Source organism: Pan troglodytes, chromosome 17 (assembly GCF_028858775.2).
Source record: "Pan troglodytes isolate AG18354 chromosome 17, NHGRI_mPanTro3-v2.0_pri, whole genome shotgun sequence".
NCBI classification, from domain to species: Eukaryota; Metazoa; Chordata; class Mammalia; order Primates; family Hominidae; genus Pan; species Pan troglodytes.
This window is the reverse complement of record NC_072415.2, coordinates 30838115-30857418: the sequence shown is the minus strand read 5'-3', so window position 1 is coordinate 30857418 and position 19304 is coordinate 30838115. Positions and strand designations below refer to the sequence as shown.

Below are 19304 nucleotides of genomic sequence, written 5' to 3'. Positions count from 1 at the left end.
ATATGTTTCAGTGAGCAACTATAAACATACAAACAAGCAAAAAAATAGTCTCAGAAAGACATAGACAATATAAAATAGAGCCAACCAAAAATTACAATAACTGAAATAAAAGTCTCAATAGATGGTGTCAGCAGCAGAGTGAACAATGCAGAGGAACGAATCAGAGACCTTCAACAAAGAAAAATAGAAATTATCCAGTCTGAACAACAGAGAGAAAATGATCAGAAAAAAAGTGACAGAGCCTCTGGGACCTGTAGAACTGTAACAATAAAGTTCTAACATTTGTGTCACTCGAATTACTAAAGGAGAGGAGAAAGGGCGTGGGAGGAAATGATGACAGAAAATTCAACAAATTTGACAAAAGACCTGAACTGACAAAAGACATGAACTACCAAGAAGCTTAGCAAACCACAAAAAGTGTAAACCCAAAGATATCCACACCAAGACACAATAGTCAGATTTCTGAAACTTAATGACAAAAAAGAAATCTTAAATACAGGACACACCTTACCTAGAAAGGAAACAACAGTGTAAGTGACAGCTGATTTCTTATCAGAAACCATGGAGTCCAGGAGGAAGTGGCATGACTTTTTCAGGTGCTAAAAAAACAAAAAAACCTATCAACCCAGAATTCTGTGTTCAATTAAAACATCCTTCTCAAATGAAAAAGAAAATGACAACATTCTCAGATGAGGAAAAACTAAGATAATGTGTCACCAGCACACCTTCCCTAAAGGAATTGCAAAAGAAAATTCTCTAAACAGAAAGGAAATGATAAAAGAAGGAATCTTGGCCAGGTAGGGTGGTTCACACCTGTAATCCCAACACTTTGGGAGGCTGAGGCGAGCAGATCACTTGATGCCAGAAGTTTAAGACCAGCCTGGCCAACATGGCAAAACCCCATCTTTACTAAAAATACAAAAAAAATTAGCCAAGTGTGGTAGCGTATACTTGTAATCCTAGCTACTCAGGAGGCTGAGGCTGAGGCTAGAGAATTGCTTGAACCTGGGAGGTGAAGGCTGGAGTGAGCCAAGCGCACCACTGCACTCCAGCCTGGGTGACACAGCAAGACTCTGTCTCCAAAAGAAAAAGGAGGAATTTTGAATTACTAGGAATAAAGAAAGAGTAAAAGATGGGTAAATACATTTTTTCTCCTCTTGATTTTTTATAGTAGGCAGTTGAAGCAAAAATTATATTGTCTAATATGATTCTCTGTGTATGAGAAAAAATATTTTAGACATAAACAGAGAGTAATGGGTCATAAAGAAAGGTAAAGTTTTTAGGTCAAGTGTGGTGGCTCATGTCTGTAATCCCAGCACTTTGGGAGGCCAAGGCCAGCAGATTGCTTGAGCCCAGGAGTTCAAGACCAGCCTGAGCAACAAGGCGAAACCCTGTCTGTACAAAAAATACAAAAATTAGCCAGGTGTGGTAGTGCACGCCTGTAGTCCCAGCTACTAGGGAGGCAGAGGTGGGAGGATCGCTTGAGTCCAGGAAGTTGAGGCTGCAGTGAGCCATAAGCATACCACTGTACTCCAGCCTGGGTGACAGAGTGAGACCCTTTCTCAAAAATAAATAAGATAAAAATTAAAAAAAGAAAGGGAAGATGTTTATTCTTTACTCAAACTGGTAAGATGCCAATACCAGTGGAGTGTACTATATATTAAGCTATGCATATACAATGTAATATCTAGGGCAGCCACTGAAAAGGCCTTACAACGAGATACATTCAAAAACACCATAGGTAAATCAAAAGGAATGCTAAAATAATGTTCAGGTAACCCACAGAAAGACAGGAAAGAAAATGTAGAAATAACAGAGATCAAACAAAAAAACAAAAATGGCAGACTTCACCCTAACATACTACCAATAATGACGTTAAATGGAAATTAAATGGAATACCAATCAAAAGAGGTCAGATGCGTTGGTGGTATAGTGGTGAGCATAGCTCAAAAGAGGTGGTAGGCGTAGATTTTTTTAAATCCCCCATTTATATATCTGTCAGAAACTCTTCAAATATAACAATATAGGCAAGTTGAACATCGGAAGATGTGAAGAGATAACATAACAAATATTAAAAAGAAAGCAGCATATTGGCAATGTTAATACCAACTAAAGTAGACTTCAGAGCAAAGAAAATTACCATGAACGTAGAGGAATATTACATAATGATAAGAGTCAATCCACCAAAAATAAATAAAAATCCTAACTGTACACCAAACAACAGAGCTACAAAATATGTGAAGCAAAAGTTGATAAGACTGGAAGGTGAAATAGACCAATCCATAATTATTGTTGGAGACTTCAGCAGCCGTAAGAATCACCAAACATAGGAGAACTCAACCACACTGTCAGCCGTCAGAATTTGTTCAACATTTACAGAACCCTCTGCTTAACAGCACAATATGCCTTCTTTTCAAGTGCTTAAGGAACACACACCAAGGTAGACCACATCCCAAGCTATAAAACAAACACATTTGAAAGCACTGAAATCATACAGTTTCCTGACCAAAATGTACAGATGAGAATAACAGAAAAATCTGCAAACACATGGAAAGCAAACAACAAACTTCTAAATAATCCAGAGGTCAAAGAAGAAGTCTCAGTGAAAAAAATACATTGGAATGTTAATTATGTCTCATAAAACTGTTACGGCTCTTTATCTTTACAAAATATTTGAACAATGAAGTGAAAATACATCATCAAAATTTGTGAGATACTGTTAACATGGTGATGAAGGTTAATTTATAGCACTAAATGCTTACCTTAGAAAAGAGGAAAAGTCTAAAATCAATAATTTAAACTCCTACTTCTGGAAACTAGAATAAAAAGAGTGAAATAAACCCAAAACAAGCAAAAGGAAGGACAAGTAACGATAAGAGCAGAGAACAATGCAGTTAAAAGCAAAAAAACAATAGAGAAAATCAGTGAAACAAAAAGCTGTGTGAAAAGATCAACAAAATTAACAAACCTCTAGCAAGACTGATAAAGGAAAAAGAGAGGACACAAATTACCAGTATGAGGAATGAAATAGGGCATATACTATAGACCATATAGGTATCAAAAGAATCATAAGGAAATACTATGAACAGTTCTAAACACAATTAAGACATGTAGATGAAAGGGACTAACTTCTCAAAAATCAAACTATCACAACTCATACAGTATGAAATAGGTAATTTCAGTAGCCCTATATAAGTGTTAAGGAAAGTGAATCCATACTTTTTAAACTTTTTAGATATATGGATGAAAATAAACATATGAAAAGAGGTTCACATAATTAGTCATTTGGGAAGTGCAAATTAAAACTACCATGAAATATTACTCCATAACCATGAAAAAAAAGTAAGTTTTAAAATTATGTCAATAGCAAACTGACAAGGATATGGAGAAACTAGATCACTTGGACATTGCAGATGGGGATATAAAATGGTACAGACATTGTGGAAAACCAATTGGCTGTGTTCCTGAAAAACTAAACATGTGCCTACTATGTGACCTAGCAATTGTATTCTTGGGCATTTATTCCAGAAAAATGAAAATGTATATTCTCACAAAAACCTGTATACTAATGTTTATAACAGCTCTATTTGTAATAGCCAAAAACTGAAAATAAATCAAAATGTCCTACAGTAGGTGAATGGTTGAACAAACTTCGGTACATTTGTACCATGGAATACTCAGCCACAAGAAGGAATAAACTGTAGATACATACAATACAGAGATGGATTTTAAGGGCTTTATGTTGAGTTAAAAAAAAAAAAAACCTGTCTTGGCCAGGCGCGGTGGCTCACGCCTGTAATCCCAGCACTTTGGGAGGCTGAGGCGGGCGGATCACGAGGTCAGGAAATTGAGACCATCCTGGCCAACATGGTGAAACCCCATCTCTATTAAAAATACAAAAAAAAAAAAAAAAGCCTGTCTCAAAAAGTCATATATTGCATGGTTCCATTTATATAACATTCTCAAAAAGACAAAATTATAGAAGTGGAGAACCATTAGTTGCCAGGAGTATGGGTGGTGGGAGGACGGGGATGGGTGTGGCTATAACTAGTGACTGGAAAGAAATTGTTGTGATGACCAGTTCTGTATCTTTGTTGTGGTGGTGCTTACATGAACCTACGTATGTGATAAAATGAGAGAATCATACACTCCTTATACCAGTGAGAATTTTCTGATTTTGTTATTGTACTATTGTTATATATAATGTCTCTACTGGGGGAAGCTGAGTGGAAGGGCACTTGGGACCTCTCTGTACTATCTTTGCAACTTTCTTTGAATGTATGATTATCTAAAAATTAACTAAAAGTTAGAATGATAAACTCTTAGAATCAGAAAGACCTTGAATGATTTATGTCCAATTTTTGCTTAAAGATGAGAAAGCCCAGAAACACTATAAAACAGGTTTCCTAATGTGGAGTCTTAAAAAGTGAAGCATCAAAAACAAGATTTACTGATAGTGGTAACTCAGAAAGGTATATTTTTAAGTTGTGAAAATTTGGGTATTTTAGGCTGGGCACAGTAGCTCATGCCTGTCATCCCAGTACTTTGGGAGGCAGAGGCAGGCGGATCACCTGAGGTCAAGAGTTCAAAACCAGCCTGGCCAACATGGCGAAACCCGTCTCTACCAAAAATAGAAAAATTAGCTGGACGCAGTGGTGCGTCCCTGTAATCCCAGCTACTTAGGAGGCTGAGGCACGAGAATCGCTTGAACCCTGGAGGCAGAGGTTGCAGTGAGCCGAGATTGCACCACTGCACTCCAACCTGGGCAACAGAGTGAGAATCTGTCTCAAAAAAAAAAGAAAAGAAAAAAAAATTTGGTATTTTAATCCTCCTGTCTCCAGTAGTTTCTTTTTCTAAAATAAGAATTTCTTGCCAGGCGCGGTGGCTCACGCCTGTAATCCCAGCACTTTGGGAGGCTGAGGCAGGTGGATCACGAGGTCAGGAGATCGAGACCATCCTGGCTAACACGGTGAAACCCCATCTCTACTAAATAGTACAAAAAATTAGCTGGGTGTGGTGGTAGGCACCTGTAGTCCCAGCTATTCGGGAGGCTGAGGCAGGAGAATGGCGTGAACCTGGGAGGCGGAGCTTGCAGTGAGCCAAGATAGTGCCACTGCACTCCAGCCTGGGCGACAGAGCCAGACTCCATCTCAAAAAAAAAAAAAAAAAAAAGAATTTCCTTGATTGCTTTTTAATACATATTGGTGGGTAGATACCTAGAACATTTTAGAAAGATAAGCAAGTTGTTATTGACAGAGATAGGATTAAGGGAGACATCGAGGAAATGGTGAACTCACTGCACATTCTCTACCATCTGGTAATGTTTGAGCTTTTCATCGCTTAATTATCAGATGATCCTTTCATGTTTCATACCTTAAATTTGGGGTTGTTAACAAACCAAAATATTGGTAATACAATATGATTGTCTTAAACTTAGAGAGTGGCTTTCAGTCTGAAAAGATTCACAGGGTTGTATTTTAAATTCTTGGAGCCAGAAGTCTCTGAAAATTTTACCTATCAAGTTCAAATAAGCAGATTCTCACTGTCTTCTTAAAAGGCAAGCTACTTAGAAAGTTATATTAGGAGATACTATTTGCGTTTGAAACAGAACATTCATCTTAAGTGTTTGTCTTTTTTTTTTTCTTGTTTTTTGTTTTTAAGAACAAAATACTCCCTTGAATGAATGACGAGAGTATTAATCACAGTGGTAACTTTTATCATTACAATTCCAGGGAAATCAAAGAAGAAATCTAGAATCTACAGTGTCTCAGATTGAGAAGGAGAAAATGTTGCTACAGCATAGAATTAATGAGTACCAAAGAAAAGCTGAACAGGAAAATGAGAAGAGAAGAAATGTAGAAAATGAAGGTAAATTGTCACTACTTTTGAAAAATGATAGAATTTCTAACACTGTCATGAGGTTGTCTTTAATTTAGTGTCCATGATACATACATGAAGCTACAATCCTAAGACACTTTATAAGCTAAATAACCCAGATCTCAGGTTAAATTTATAACAAATTAAATATTAATTAAATTAAATATTAATTAAATTACATATTAAAGTAAATAGTAAGTAGCATTTAACTAGAGTAGTGATTGTCATCATGGTGTGCATACTGGAATCTCCTGGGAAGCTTTAAAGAGTACTGATGCCTAAATCCCAGCGATTCTAATTTAATTGGTCTAGATATGTGGCCTGAGTATCATTATTTTTTACAAGCCCCCTAGGTACTTCTAACAAGCAGCTGCGTCTAAGAACTTCTAAACCAGAATTTCTTGTTTAATGCCTGTGTTACAAATATATTTAAAATACCTTTCTACACCCATTGATGCAGTGATTTCACTTCGTAAGTTATTTCACGTACATACTCATACTGCAAACTGATATATACACAAGGCTATTCATTGTAGCATTGTTTAAAATGACAAAAAAAATGCAGTCAACGCTGTATATGAAACATAATGTAATACATATATGAAACATAAAGGTAATGAATGCTGTAATAAATTTTAGTACATCTATATGGTAGAATACTGTGTGGCTTATAAAAAATAATAAATCATCTCCTTAAATACGGTTATAAAACAATCTCTAAGACAGATCTTTAAGTGACAGAAACGGATTGCTTGTGTTTAAAACAAGAGTACTTGTCTATATATGCTTAAATTAAATATATATTAGGGAGGAGAGCCAGTTAAGGGAGACTCAGAAGGGGCAAAAATGACTAAATGGAGAAAGGAAGACTTATTCTATACTATCTACCATTTGGTACCTTTTAAATTTTGTATTTTTATTAAGATATTGAATTATCAAGCAATTGAACTATTGAAAAATAAATAATATTAAAACTAGCTTTATAAGTACACTAACAGTGATCTTATAAAGGGAATAAAGGAGTTTGAGATTTACAACAGTAAGAAGAAATCTTTTTGCACTCTGTATTAGAAGATAATGTTCTACTTTTTAATGAATTTAAAATGCAGGTACTTCCAAATTGGAATTTGGCTTTGGGAATGGACCTAATGTAGCTGACTATTATGGCCTAAGACTAAATGTCTTTTTTTAAAAAAGGATTTATATGTTTCCCCTATGAAAATGTTGTAATTTCTATATATTATTCTTTCATTTTCTAGTTTCTACATTAAAGGATCAGTTGGAAGACTTAAAGAAAGTCAGTCAGAATTCACAGCTTGCTAATGAGAAGCTGTCCCAGTTACAAAAGCAGGTAAGTGTTTCAAATGAGGTTCCTTTTTTAAAAAATTGTAGATAATTAAATTATATTGTACTTTGGTCAGAAACCTATTTTTTTGCTTTCTTTTTAAATAGCTAGAAGAAGCCAATGACTTACTTAGGACAGAATCGGACACAGCTGTAAGACTGAGGAAGAGTCACACAGAGATGAGCAAGTCAATTAGTCAGTTAGAGTCCCTGAACAGAGAGTTGCAAGAGAGAAATCGAATTTTAGAGAATTCTAAGTCACAAACAGACAAAGATTATTACCAGCTGCAAGCTATATTAGAAGCTGAACGAAGAGACAGAGGTCATGATTCTGAGATGATTGGAGACCTTCAAGGTAATATTTTTTCTTATTGTGGTAAAATATGCATAACATGAAATTTATTATAACATTTTAACCATTTTTATATATACAGTTCAGTGGGATTAAATGCAGTTCACAATGGATGCAACCATCATCATATAAGTGGAATCATACAGTGTTTGTCCTTTTGGCGTCTGGCTTTTTTCACTTAGCACAGTGTCTTCAAGGTTTATCCATGTTGTGTGTGTCAGATTTTCCTTCCTTTTTAGGGCTCAGTAATATTCCATGGTATGTGTATACCACATTTTGTTCATCCACTCATCTATCAATGGAAGGAATATTTTACAATTTTTATTTTTAATTGTTAAAAATACATAACATAAAATTTACCATCTTGACCATTTTTAAGTCTAAGTTAATATATTTATGATCATATTACCCTCATAAAGAAAATGACTTTGATGAAACCAGAAATGGTTGCATTCTTTTTTATTGTTTACGTTTTTTTGAGATAGGAACTTGCTCTGTTGCGCAGGCTGGAGTGCAGCGGCATGATCACAGCTCACTGCAGCCTTGAACTCCTGAGGTCAAGCAATTCTCCCACCTCAACCTCCTGAGTAGCTGGGACTACAGGTGCATGCCACCATGCCCAGCTAATTTTTGCATTTTTTGTAGAGACGGGGTTTCACCATTTTGCCCAGGCTGGTCTCAAACTCCTGAGCTCAAGCGATCCGCCCACCTTGACCTCCCAAAGTGCTGGCATTATGGGTGTGAGACACCACACCAGGCCAGCATTCTTTCTCTTTTAGGATAATGCCCACATTTGTAACACATTGTAATTTCTTCACCCTCACAGGTACTCCTGCAGCGTAGGTAATGCGGATATTTTTCAATTTTACAGATAAATTAACCAAAAACTTCATTTAAAAACTTGCCTAATTCATAAAGGTTTTACTCAAAGTGAGACTAATCCAGGCAAAGAGGATTATCACTATTAAAACCTAGGAATTCCTCATGCATCGTTGGTAGTAATAGAAACTCAATTGCAGAAATAGAATCCCGTTACACATTAAAAGTTAGATACTTGGGAATGTTTGAACTGGAGATATTGACAGTCTTTGTGAATCTAAGAGGCAGAAGATTGAGTATAACTAAGTGAATAAATGAACAGTTTTTAAATAGTAATAAAATTCAGTTTGTTTTCAAAAAGATTCCTGGCTTTACCTACTCACATATTTTTCTATTTTCTATTCCTGTTAGCAGCAGCATCCATACTACCTAATCAAAACAAATATGCATAGAAGTTGCCAGATGTCTCAGGAAAAAATTGGAGGGAGGAGTTCTTTTTAACCTTAGTTAGAGATGGGAACATAGTTTCAGGTCCCTTGGGGCTTGATGATTAGCTATAATTCAGTGGAGAGAGGTCAGGGTCAGTTTTTGTGACTAAGGAAACAGAAAATACAATCTCCTGTTGGTTCTTAGCTGAGGAGTGTTGTGCAATCATATTTCTCAGGGACCAGGCTTAAAATAGATCTGATTATAACTAAGAAAGTAACCACTTTATATGTAATAGGAAAGTCACAGACTTCCTTAAATTGTTTTCCTAGGCCTTTTTATACAGCTTATTAGCTGTTTGAAAGTCTCTTCATCTCCCTTCTTTATCTGTAAACCAAGGAGATAAGAATAGGTTACCTCTATAAATCCTTCCAATTCTAAAATTCTTATAAGTTTGTGATCTGTGTTTGACTGAGCTTTAAGCTCCTTGCTTCAGAGGTAGAGATCATCCATGTACTATCAACAGTGGTTTTTAACTGAATCTATTTTTTAGATATCAGTAAAAGTTAAGGAAAATTTATAGCATGATTTATTGTTAGTTTATTCTTTTTCAGTGTTTCTTCAGTTTGGAACTTAAACGTGAATAAAAGCTCACATACACTAAAATAATGCACACAACTTATGTGAGTTTCAACATACATATAAAAGTGCATTGTGGGTTTTTAAAAAAATCACAATGCTTATATTACTCTTTTCTGGTCTTTAAGAACTTTCAGGTCTCTCAGTATAAATTTAGTTTGGGATGGTGGGCTTCTGGCAGAGTCTTGATTGTTATTCATTAATGGAATGTCCTCCATATATGATCTCTGTTGCATAGTCTTTTTTATTTTTTACTTTTTATAACCCTTTAAAGTATAAAAACCATTCTTAGCTTGACGTCTGTACAGAAACAGGCTGCAGCCCTGATGTTTGCCAGTACCTGGACTAGTGCAACAATAAGGCTGCAATTGATTACAGGGAAAGTTTCCAAAAGTTCAGGCTATAGAGGCTTAATGAAAGTGATCAAAATGTTATGGAGGATTGAAATTTTAACTGAATTGATAAGCTTTCATCTAGTAAGTTTATCTCTGCTTCAGATTGAAAGGCAAAAATCAATTTTTTTAATTAACCATTTTTAAAAGTCTTTTTCTGTTTTTTTAATTGTTTGCTTGGAACCAGAAGTGCTTCAGATTTTGGATTTTGGGTGGTTTGTGAGAATATTTGCGTTATGTATACTTACCAGTTGAGTATCCCAAACCTGAAATCCTTGAATGTCATGTCAGTGCTCAAAAAGTTTCAGAATTTGGAGCATTTTGGATTTTTTGGATTTTCCAATTAAGGATGCCTAACCTGTACTATAGTGACCTCTTGTGTACTCATCATTAAGCTTCAAAAATCTTCATTTGGTAACCAGTCGTGTTTCATTTTGTACCTCCACCTCCCCTTCCCAATCCTCTGACACTGAATTATTTTGAAGCACATATCAGGCACCACATTGTCCTTTTGTAAATACATCCTAATTTGTAAATATTTCATTATCTTAAAGATAGGGACTCTTTTTTAAAAAGACAAAGATAACTACAATGCCATTATCAAAGGTAGAAAATAGATGACAGTTATATAATATTATAAAATATCTAATTAGTGCTTAAGTTCCTCTAGTAGTCTCATAATTTGTTCTTATTGCATTTATTTTGCTTGAATTTGGATCCAAAGTTTGGACATTGCATTTCATTAATACGTCCCTTAAGTTTATTTTAATCTGTATTTTCCTCCTCCCTTTTGTGTTCTTTGTAATCTCTTTTTGCTGTTGTTTTTGGTTAAAGAAACCATGTTTTTTTCATCCTGTGAGTGGCTCCTGTTCAGAATTTTACTGATTTCATCTGCTGGTATCATTTAGCATGTTGCTCTGTCCGCGGTAGTACTTTAAACTAGACGTTAGATCTAGAGATGTGATCTACTTCGGGTAGGACTTTGTCAAGAATACTTGTAAGTAGTATTTAGGTACCAGGAGACACATAAACATAAAATCTGGGCTGGGTGCAGTGGCTCACACCTGTAAAACCAACAGTTTGGGAGGCTGAGGTGGGTGGATCTCTTGAGCCCAGGAGTTTGAGGCCAGCCCGAACAACATGACGAAACCTCATCTCTACAAAAAATAAAAAATTAGCGAGGTATGGTGGCACGCACCTGTAGTCCTAGCTACTTAGGAGGCTCAGGTGGAGGATTGCTTGAGCCCAGGAGATGGAGGTTGCAGTGAGCTGAAATCGTGCCACTGTACTTCAGCCTGGGCAACAGAGCAAGACCCTGTCTCTAAAACAACAACAAACAAACAAATGAAAAAACATAAAGCCTGGCTGTATCTTTTTGTGGTGTTAGTAGCCATTGATGATCATTGCCTAGGTCCTTTGTTTCTTTAGGAATTTGCAGTGGTGATCATCTATTTTTATCCTTCCTCCTTCATTTGTTAATTGGAATACTACTCTAGAGATGAACATTTCCTTATCTATTATATAGTAGTTAATTTGAGGTACAGCTTATAAAAGAAAGTCAGGTTAAATACTTAATTCTTTGTCAGTTTTTGGAACAGTGAGTTATTTCCCAGGCATCCTCCAAAGATGATTAGTGAATTTTTAAAATATATTTGTGAACTCATGAATTTTAATATATTTAATATATGTTAGCCCTTTGCATTATTCTTAATGATGCTCACATGAAGTTTAGTAGGAATTCTTTAAGTTTAGACACTACCCTACTAGTTTTGGATCGCATCCTTGCTTTTTGATATGCATAGATTTTCCAGAATTATTTTTTGTCCCAGACCTGGAATCACCCATTTGCCTAGGAACTCCAGTTCCTTTTGTAGCATATGACATTCAGGGTCTATAACCTGAATTCTATGGGCACTCACTACTGTTGGGTTGGTCAATGTTTGTAGGTCATTTTAATGGACAGAGGTAGGAAACAATTTTTTTTGTAATTAATAATTTCTTATTTATTGTGATCAGGAACTATTAAAAGATTTCTACTTTGGGATTTCTACTTTTAATGATTTTTTTTCTGGCTTAGTTTATAAATGATTTTTGCATTTCACTGTTACATGGGCATTTGAAAATTGTCAATTTTTGTATGAAACATCTTTTTGGGTGAAAAGTTGATCCGTTTTCTAATGTAATCCATCAGTTTTCTAAGATTGCATTTATTCTTTGTCTCTTTGTTCTGTCAAATTTTAAAATGTGTTTTAAAAGTTTTCACTATCATTGTGGGTTTTTTCTCATAGCCTCCCCATGTATTTCTTTTTTCTTTTTTTTTTTTTTGAGACGGAGCCTCACTCTGTCACCCAGGCTACAGTGCAGTGACATGATCTCGGCTCATTGCAACCTCCGCCTCCCAGGTTCAAGTGATTCTCCTGCCTCAGCCTCCCAAGTAGCTGGGACTACAGGCATGCGCCACCATGCCCAGCTAATTTTTGTATTTTTAGTAGAGACAGGATTTCACCGTGTTGGCCAGGATGTCTTGATCTCTTGACCTCGTTATCTGCCTGCCTCAGCCTCCCAAAGTGCTGGGATTACAGGCATGAGCCACCACGCCTGGCAGCCTCCCTTGTATTTCTAACAGCTTTTGCTGTCTATATTTTTTAATTAAGGTGAAATTCTTGTAACAAAAGTTAACCATTTAAAAATATACAATTCAACAGCATTTACTACATTCAAAATGTTCACAAATACCTCCTGTATGTGGTTCCAAAACATTTCATTTTGAAACTACAAAATAGGATCCATTAAGCTGCCCCTCCCTATTTCCCCCTCCACTATCTCCTGGCCACCACCAATTTCCTTTCTGTCTCTGAATTTACCCGTTCTGGATATTTCATATAAATGGCATCATAGAATGTGTGACCTTTTGTGTCAGGCTTCTTTCACTTAGCATAATGTTTTACAGGTTCATCCATATTGTAGCATGTGTCAGTAGTTCATTCATTTGTGGCTGAGTAATATTCTGTTATATGTATTTACCACATTTTGCTTAGCCATTCATCTGTTGATGATATACATATAACAGAGTATTACTGTGGATTGATTCCACCTTTTGGCTATTGTAAATAGCACTGCTTCAACATTTGTGTACAAGTATTTGTTGGAGTACCTGTTTTTAATTCTTTAGGGGTGTATATTTAGGAGTGGAATTTCTGAGTCTTCTCGTAATTCTATGTGTAACTTTGGAGGAATTTCCAAACTGTTTTCTGCAATGGCTGCACCATTTTACATTCCTGTCAGCAATGTACAGGATTCCAGTTTCTCCATATCCCTGCCAACACTTGGTATTTTCCTTTTTTTCAGTTAGTTACTCTAGTGGGTATGTGGTGGTTGTCCCATTGCTGTTTGTTTTGATTTTCATTGTCCCTAATGACTAATGATATTGAGCATCTGATATCCAGTTGTCCCAGCAACATTTGTTGAAGAGACTATTCTTTCCTGTGTAAATGGTCTTGGCATCTTTGTTGAAAATCGATTGGCAGCCAGGTGCAGTAGCTCACACCTGTAATCCCAGCACTTTGGGAGGCTGCGTTGGGCGGATCGCTTAAGCTCAGGAGTTTGAGTCCAGCCTGGGCAACGTGGCAAAACCATGTCTCTACTAAAAATACACAAATTAGCCAGGCATGATGGCACGCGCCTGTAGTCCCAGCTACTTGGGGGACTGAGGCCGGAGGATCACTTGAGCCTGGGAGGCAGCGGTTGCAGTGAGCCAAGATTGCACCATTGCACTCCAGCATGGGCGAACACAATGAGACCCTGTCTCCAAAAACAAAAGAAAATCAATTGACTATAGATATCATGCATCTATGATATTCTGGATTCTCAACCCTATTCTATTGGTCTGTGTGTTTGTCCTTATGCCAGCATGTACCACACTGTTTTGTTTTGTTCACTGTAGCTTCGTAGCAAGTTTTGAAATCAGGAAGTTTGAGCCCTCCAAGTTTGTTGTTCTTCAGTATGTTTTACGTATTCAGGGTTCTTTGCAATTCTGTGTGAATTTGAGGATTGGCTTTTCTATTTCTGCAAAAAAGACCTTTAGAATTTTGATAGCAATTTCTTTGAATCTGTAGATTACTTTGTGTAGTATTGCCATCTTAACAATATTAAATCTTCCAGCCAGGCGCCAGTGGCTCACGCCTGTAATCTCAGCATTTTGGGAAGCCAAGGTAGGCAGATCACTTGAGCACAGGAGTTTGAGACCCCCCCGAGCAACATGGCGAAGCCTGTCTCTACAAAAAATAAAAAATCAGCCAGGTGTGGTGGTGCACGCCTGTTGTCCCAGTGCTCCAGCCTGGCTGACAGAGGCAGACCTTGTCTCAAAAAAAACCAAAACTAATATTAAGTCTTCCAGTCCATGAACAAGGATATATTTTCATTTATTTAGATCTTTTAAAATGTGTTTCAGCAGTGTTTTTGTTCGTTTGTGTGTTTGTTTTTAGTTTTCTATATACAAATTTCTTCCTGGGTATTTTATTCTTTTTGATGCTCTTTTAAAGGGAATTTTCTCAATTTTCTTTTTGGATTGTTCATTGAGTATGATGTTAGCTGTGGGTATTTCATGAATACCTTGCTTTACATATTTTTAATGCAGTGTTTTTTGGTGTATAAGATTTTGACTCCTGTATCTTCTGGGTGGATTAAAATTTGTATTATAAATGATATTAAATGTATCTGACTCTGAGGCTTTTTCTTAATGTGCATTTTCTTCTTATATCTTGCCCATTAATTTATTTTTAATTTTTGTATGTTCTTGGTGGGACTCAATGCCTTTTCGTAGATTATGCCTTTTTGTAAATTTTATATTTTATTTTGGCATTTTAACATATTTAAATTAGTTTTTTGCTAAAACATTGATATTTCAGCAAATGGTATTTGTCATGATGAATGAACTTTTTAATGTATTGTAGAATTTGGTTTGCTAGCATCTTGTTGAGGGTTTTTGCATGTGTGCTCCTCGTGAATATTGGCTTATAACTTTTTTGTTTGTTTGTCTTTTAAAATGTCTTCATCTGGTTTTGGTATCTAGGTAATACTGGCCTTGTAGAATGAGTTTGGAAACATTCTCTCCTCCTCTATTCTTTGAAATAGTTTGAGTAGGATTGTTATTTGTTCATCTTTAAATGTTTGGTAAGGGCCAGATGCGGTGGCTCACGATTGTAATCCCAGCACTTTGAGAGGCCAAGGTGGGCGGATCACTTGAGGTCTGGAGTTCCAGACCAGCCTGGCCTGGCCAACATGGAGAAACCCCATCTGTACTAAAAATACAAAATTAGCCGGGCATGGTGGTGCATGTCTGTAATCCCAGCTACTCGGGAGGCTGAGGCAGGAGAATCACTTGAACCCGGGAGGCGGAGGTGGCAGTGAGCCGAGATTGCATCACTGCACTCCAGCCTGGGTGACAGAGCAAAATTCTGTCTCAAAAAAAAAAAAAAAAAAAAAGTTTGGTAAAATTTAGCAGTAAAGTCATTCAGTCCTGGGCTTTTATTTGCCGGAAGACTTTTTATTACAGCTTAGATCTCATTACTTATTATTTGTCTGTTTAGGTTTTGGATTTCTTCATGGTTCAATCTTGGTAGGTTGCATGTGTCCGATCTTTATTATTTATTTTCTTCTACTAATTTTGGGTTTGTTTTGCTCTGGCTTTTCTAGTTCTTTGAGATGTATCATTAAGTTGTTTATTGAAACTTTTTCTACCTTTTTGATGTAGATGCTCAGAGCTATAAGCTTTCCTGTTAGTACTGCTTTCACTGTATCCCATCGGCTTTTGTATGTTTTGTTTTCATTATCATTTGTTTCAGGAAATATTTTAATTTTCTTCTTAATTTCTTCATCAATCCGCTGGTCATTCAGGAGCATATTCTTTAATTTCCAGGTATTTGTATCGTTTCAAAAATTCCACTTTTTGGCCAGGCATGATGGCTCATGCCTGTCATCCCAGCACTTCGGGAGGCCGAGGCGGGTGGATCACTTGAGGTCAGAAGTTCGGGACCAGCCTGGCCAACATGGTGAAACCCTGTCTCTACTAAAAACACAAAAATTAGCCAGGAGTGGTTGCAGGCACCTGTAGTCCCAGCTACTTAGGAGGCTGAGGCAGGAGAATCGCTTGAACCCGGGAGTCAGAGGTTGCAGTGAGCCAAGATCACGCCATTTGTACTCCAGCCTGGGGTACAAGAGCGAAACTTCGTCTCAAAAAAAAAAAAATCCACTTGTTGTTGATTTCTAGTTTTGTTTCATTGTGGCCAGAGAAGATAGATACATGATATAATTTTACTTTTTTTGAATTTTTCAAGACTTGCTTTGTGGTGTAACATATGGTCTGTCCTTGAGAATGATCCTCATGCTAAGGAGAATGTATATTCTGTGGCTGTTGGATGAAATGTTCTGTAAATATTTATGAGGTCCCATTTGGTCTATAGTGCAGATTAAATCTGATGTTCTCTTTGTTGATTTTCTGTCTAGATGATCTGTCCAGTGCTGAAAGTGAGGAGTTGAAGTCTCCAGGATTGGGGTCTATCCCTGTCTTTAGCTCTAACAATATCTGCTTTATATATCTGGTTGCTCCAGTGTTGGGTGCATCTGTATTTACAATTGTTATATTCTCTTGCTGAATTGACCCCTTTATCATTACATTATGACCTTTTCTGTGCCTTTTTATAGTTTTTGTCTTGAAATCTATTTTGTCTGATACAAGTATAACTGCTACTGCTCTTTTTTTGTTTTTGTTTTTGTTTTAATTGGCATGGAATATCTGTTTCCATCCCCTTGTTTTCTCTGTGTATGTCTATGTATACCTTTATACATGAAGTGTGTTTCTTGTAGTCAACAGATCATTGGGTTCTGTTTTTTCGTTTGTTTGTTTTTTGGTCCATTCAGCCACTCCATGTCTTTCGATTGGGCAGTTTAGTTCATCTGCATTCACTGTTATTGTTAATAAGTAGGGACGTACTCCTGCCATTTAGTTATTTTTTTGTGATTGTTTTGTGGTCTTCTCTTCCTTCTTTCCTTCCTGTTTCCTCTTAATGAACATGATTTTCTCTGGTGATAGGTTTTAATTTCTTGCTGCTTATTTTTTGGGTATCTATCTGTTGTATGTCTTTTGATTTGAGGTTACCATGAGGCTTGCAAATAATATCCTCTAACCCATTATTTTAAACTGATGATGACTTAACAGTGATGGCATTAACAAACTAACAAACAAGCAAAGAGAAAACTAATACAAACTCTACACTTTAACTTGGTCCCCTGCATCTTAACTTTTCGTTGCTTCTATTTATAATCTTACTGCATCTTGGAAAGTATTGTAGTTGTTATTTTTGATCAGTTCTTTTAGTCTCTCTACCCAAGATATGAATAATTTATACACTGCAATTGCAGTGTTACAATAGTGTTTTTCAGTGTACTTATCATTACCCTGTGGCCACTACCCCAGGAACTGTGCTGAGTCAGACCTCTGAACCCTTAGAACCTTCTTGTGCTTGAATGTTGGTATCTTTTTCTAGATTTGGGAAGTTCTGTATTATTACCCTTTGAGTAAACTTTCTACCCTTCTCTTTCTGCCTGCTCTTTAAGGCTAATAACTCTTACTCTCTTTTGAGGCTATTTTCTAGATCTTATATGCATGTTCCATTCTTTTTAATTCTTTTTTGTCTCCTATGACTGTATTTTCAAATAGTCTGTCTTCAAGCTCACTAATACTTTCTTTTGCTTGAACATTTCTGCTGGTAAGAGACCCTGATGCATTCTTCAGTATGTCAGTTGCATTTTTCAACTCCAGAATTTCTGCTTGATTCTTTGTATTTATTTCAATCTTTTTGTTAAATTTATCTGATGGGATTCTGAATTCCTTCTTTGTTTTATCTTGAATTTCTTTGATTTTCCTCAAAACAGCTATTTTAAATTCTCTGTCTGAAAGGTCTTATATCTTTGTCTCTCCAGGATTGGTCCCTGGGGCCTTATTTAGTTTCTTTGGTGAGATTATGTTTTCCTGAATGGTCGTGATGTTTGTGGTTGTTTGTTGGTGTCTGGGCATTGAAGAGTTAGGTATTTATTGTAGTCATTGCAGTCTGGGCTTGTTCGTACCTGTCCTTTTTGGAAAGGCTTTCCAGGTATTCGAAGGGACTTAGGTGTTGTGATTTAAGTTTTTGGTCACTGTAGCCATATCTGTATTAGGAGGCATCCCAAGCCCAGTAATACTGTGGCTTTTGCAGACTCAGAGGAACCATGTTGGTGGTTTTGGGTAAGATGTGGAAGAATTATCTGTATTATAATGCAGAGACTCTTGTTCTCTTCCCTTTCTCCCAAACAAATGGAGTCTCTCTGTGCTGAGCTGCCAGGGAGAGGTTGGGGAGGGGTTACACAATCACCCTTGTAGCCACCACCACTGGAACTGTGCTGGGTCAGACCTGAAGCCAGCACAGCACTGGGTCTCAATGCTGCCAGGCTTGGGACTCTCCCTTCAGGGCAGTGGGCTCCCCTCTGGCCCAGAGCAGGTCCAGAAATGCCATCCAAGAACCAGGACCTGGAATTGGGGACCCCAAGAGCCTGCTTGGTGCTGTACCCCACCATGGCCAAGCTGATATATATCACTAAGCTGATTGTTGGTTCTTATGAAGGTGCTTTTCTGTGTGAATGGTTGTTCAAATTGGTGTTCCTGCAGGGAGGACAATCGGTGGAGGCTTCTATTTGGCCCTTCTCTGCCTCCCCCTGTTTTATTTTTAATTGACACATAATAATTGTACATACTTATGGGATGTTTTGGTACGTATATACAATGTGTAATGATCAAATTATGGTAATTAGTATGTATATCTCCTCAAACATTTGTCATTTCTCTACGGTGAGAACATTCAAAATCATCTCTTCTAGCTATTTTGAAATATGCAGTATGTTATTGTTAACTATAGTCAGCCTACTGCATGGTGGGAACATTTTCATTCTTCAGTGCTGCTTTTGGATAAGCAAAAGGTCTTAATTTCTTGTATTTGATGTAGTCCAGTGTATCTAGTTTTTTCTTTATTGTTAGTGCGGTTTTTAGTGTGGCCTATCGAAAAAGTCTTTGACTAGATTATGAAGATAATATCTTCTATTAGCTTTTAGAAATTTTGTTTTAATCAACTTAGATTATGATACCTAGTGTTTGGGCCCTTATTCCTCCCACTATGTTTTTATATTTTCTGTATATAAAGCTTCTTTGCTTTCGTGTATTGCACAGGTAAGTTCTAGTTTATTTCCGACATTTCTTTTCAGACAGAGTAAATGAGGAAAATAAACTATACTTAATTTGTCTCTTTCATGTGGTTGCTAGGAATCTTGCATGGATTCAACCCATATAGTTTATTATCTTGTCTCCTTAGGAGTTGGTTTGTAGTAAGCTGCTTCTACATGAAAAATTCAAAGATTAATCTGAATTA

At 36.7% G+C, this 19304-nt stretch overlaps 1 protein-coding gene across 5 annotated transcripts in view; it reads left to right on the top strand.

The window, feature by feature from the left end:
* The window catches only part of ROCK1 (Rho associated coiled-coil containing protein kinase 1), a 159734-nt gene that overhangs the window by 95692 nt on the left and 44738 nt on the right, over positions 1-19304 (top strand). For all 5 annotated transcript variants that reach the window (XM_063796020.1, XM_016933419.4, XM_001151982.5 and 2 more), the window contains 3 exons: positions 5733-5868; positions 7137-7228; positions 7330-7576. In XM_063796020.1, the coding sequence (XP_063652090.1) occupies positions 5733-5868; positions 7137-7228; positions 7330-7576 (475 nt within the window). The remainder of the gene's footprint in view (positions 1-5732; positions 5869-7136; positions 7229-7329; positions 7577-19304) is intronic.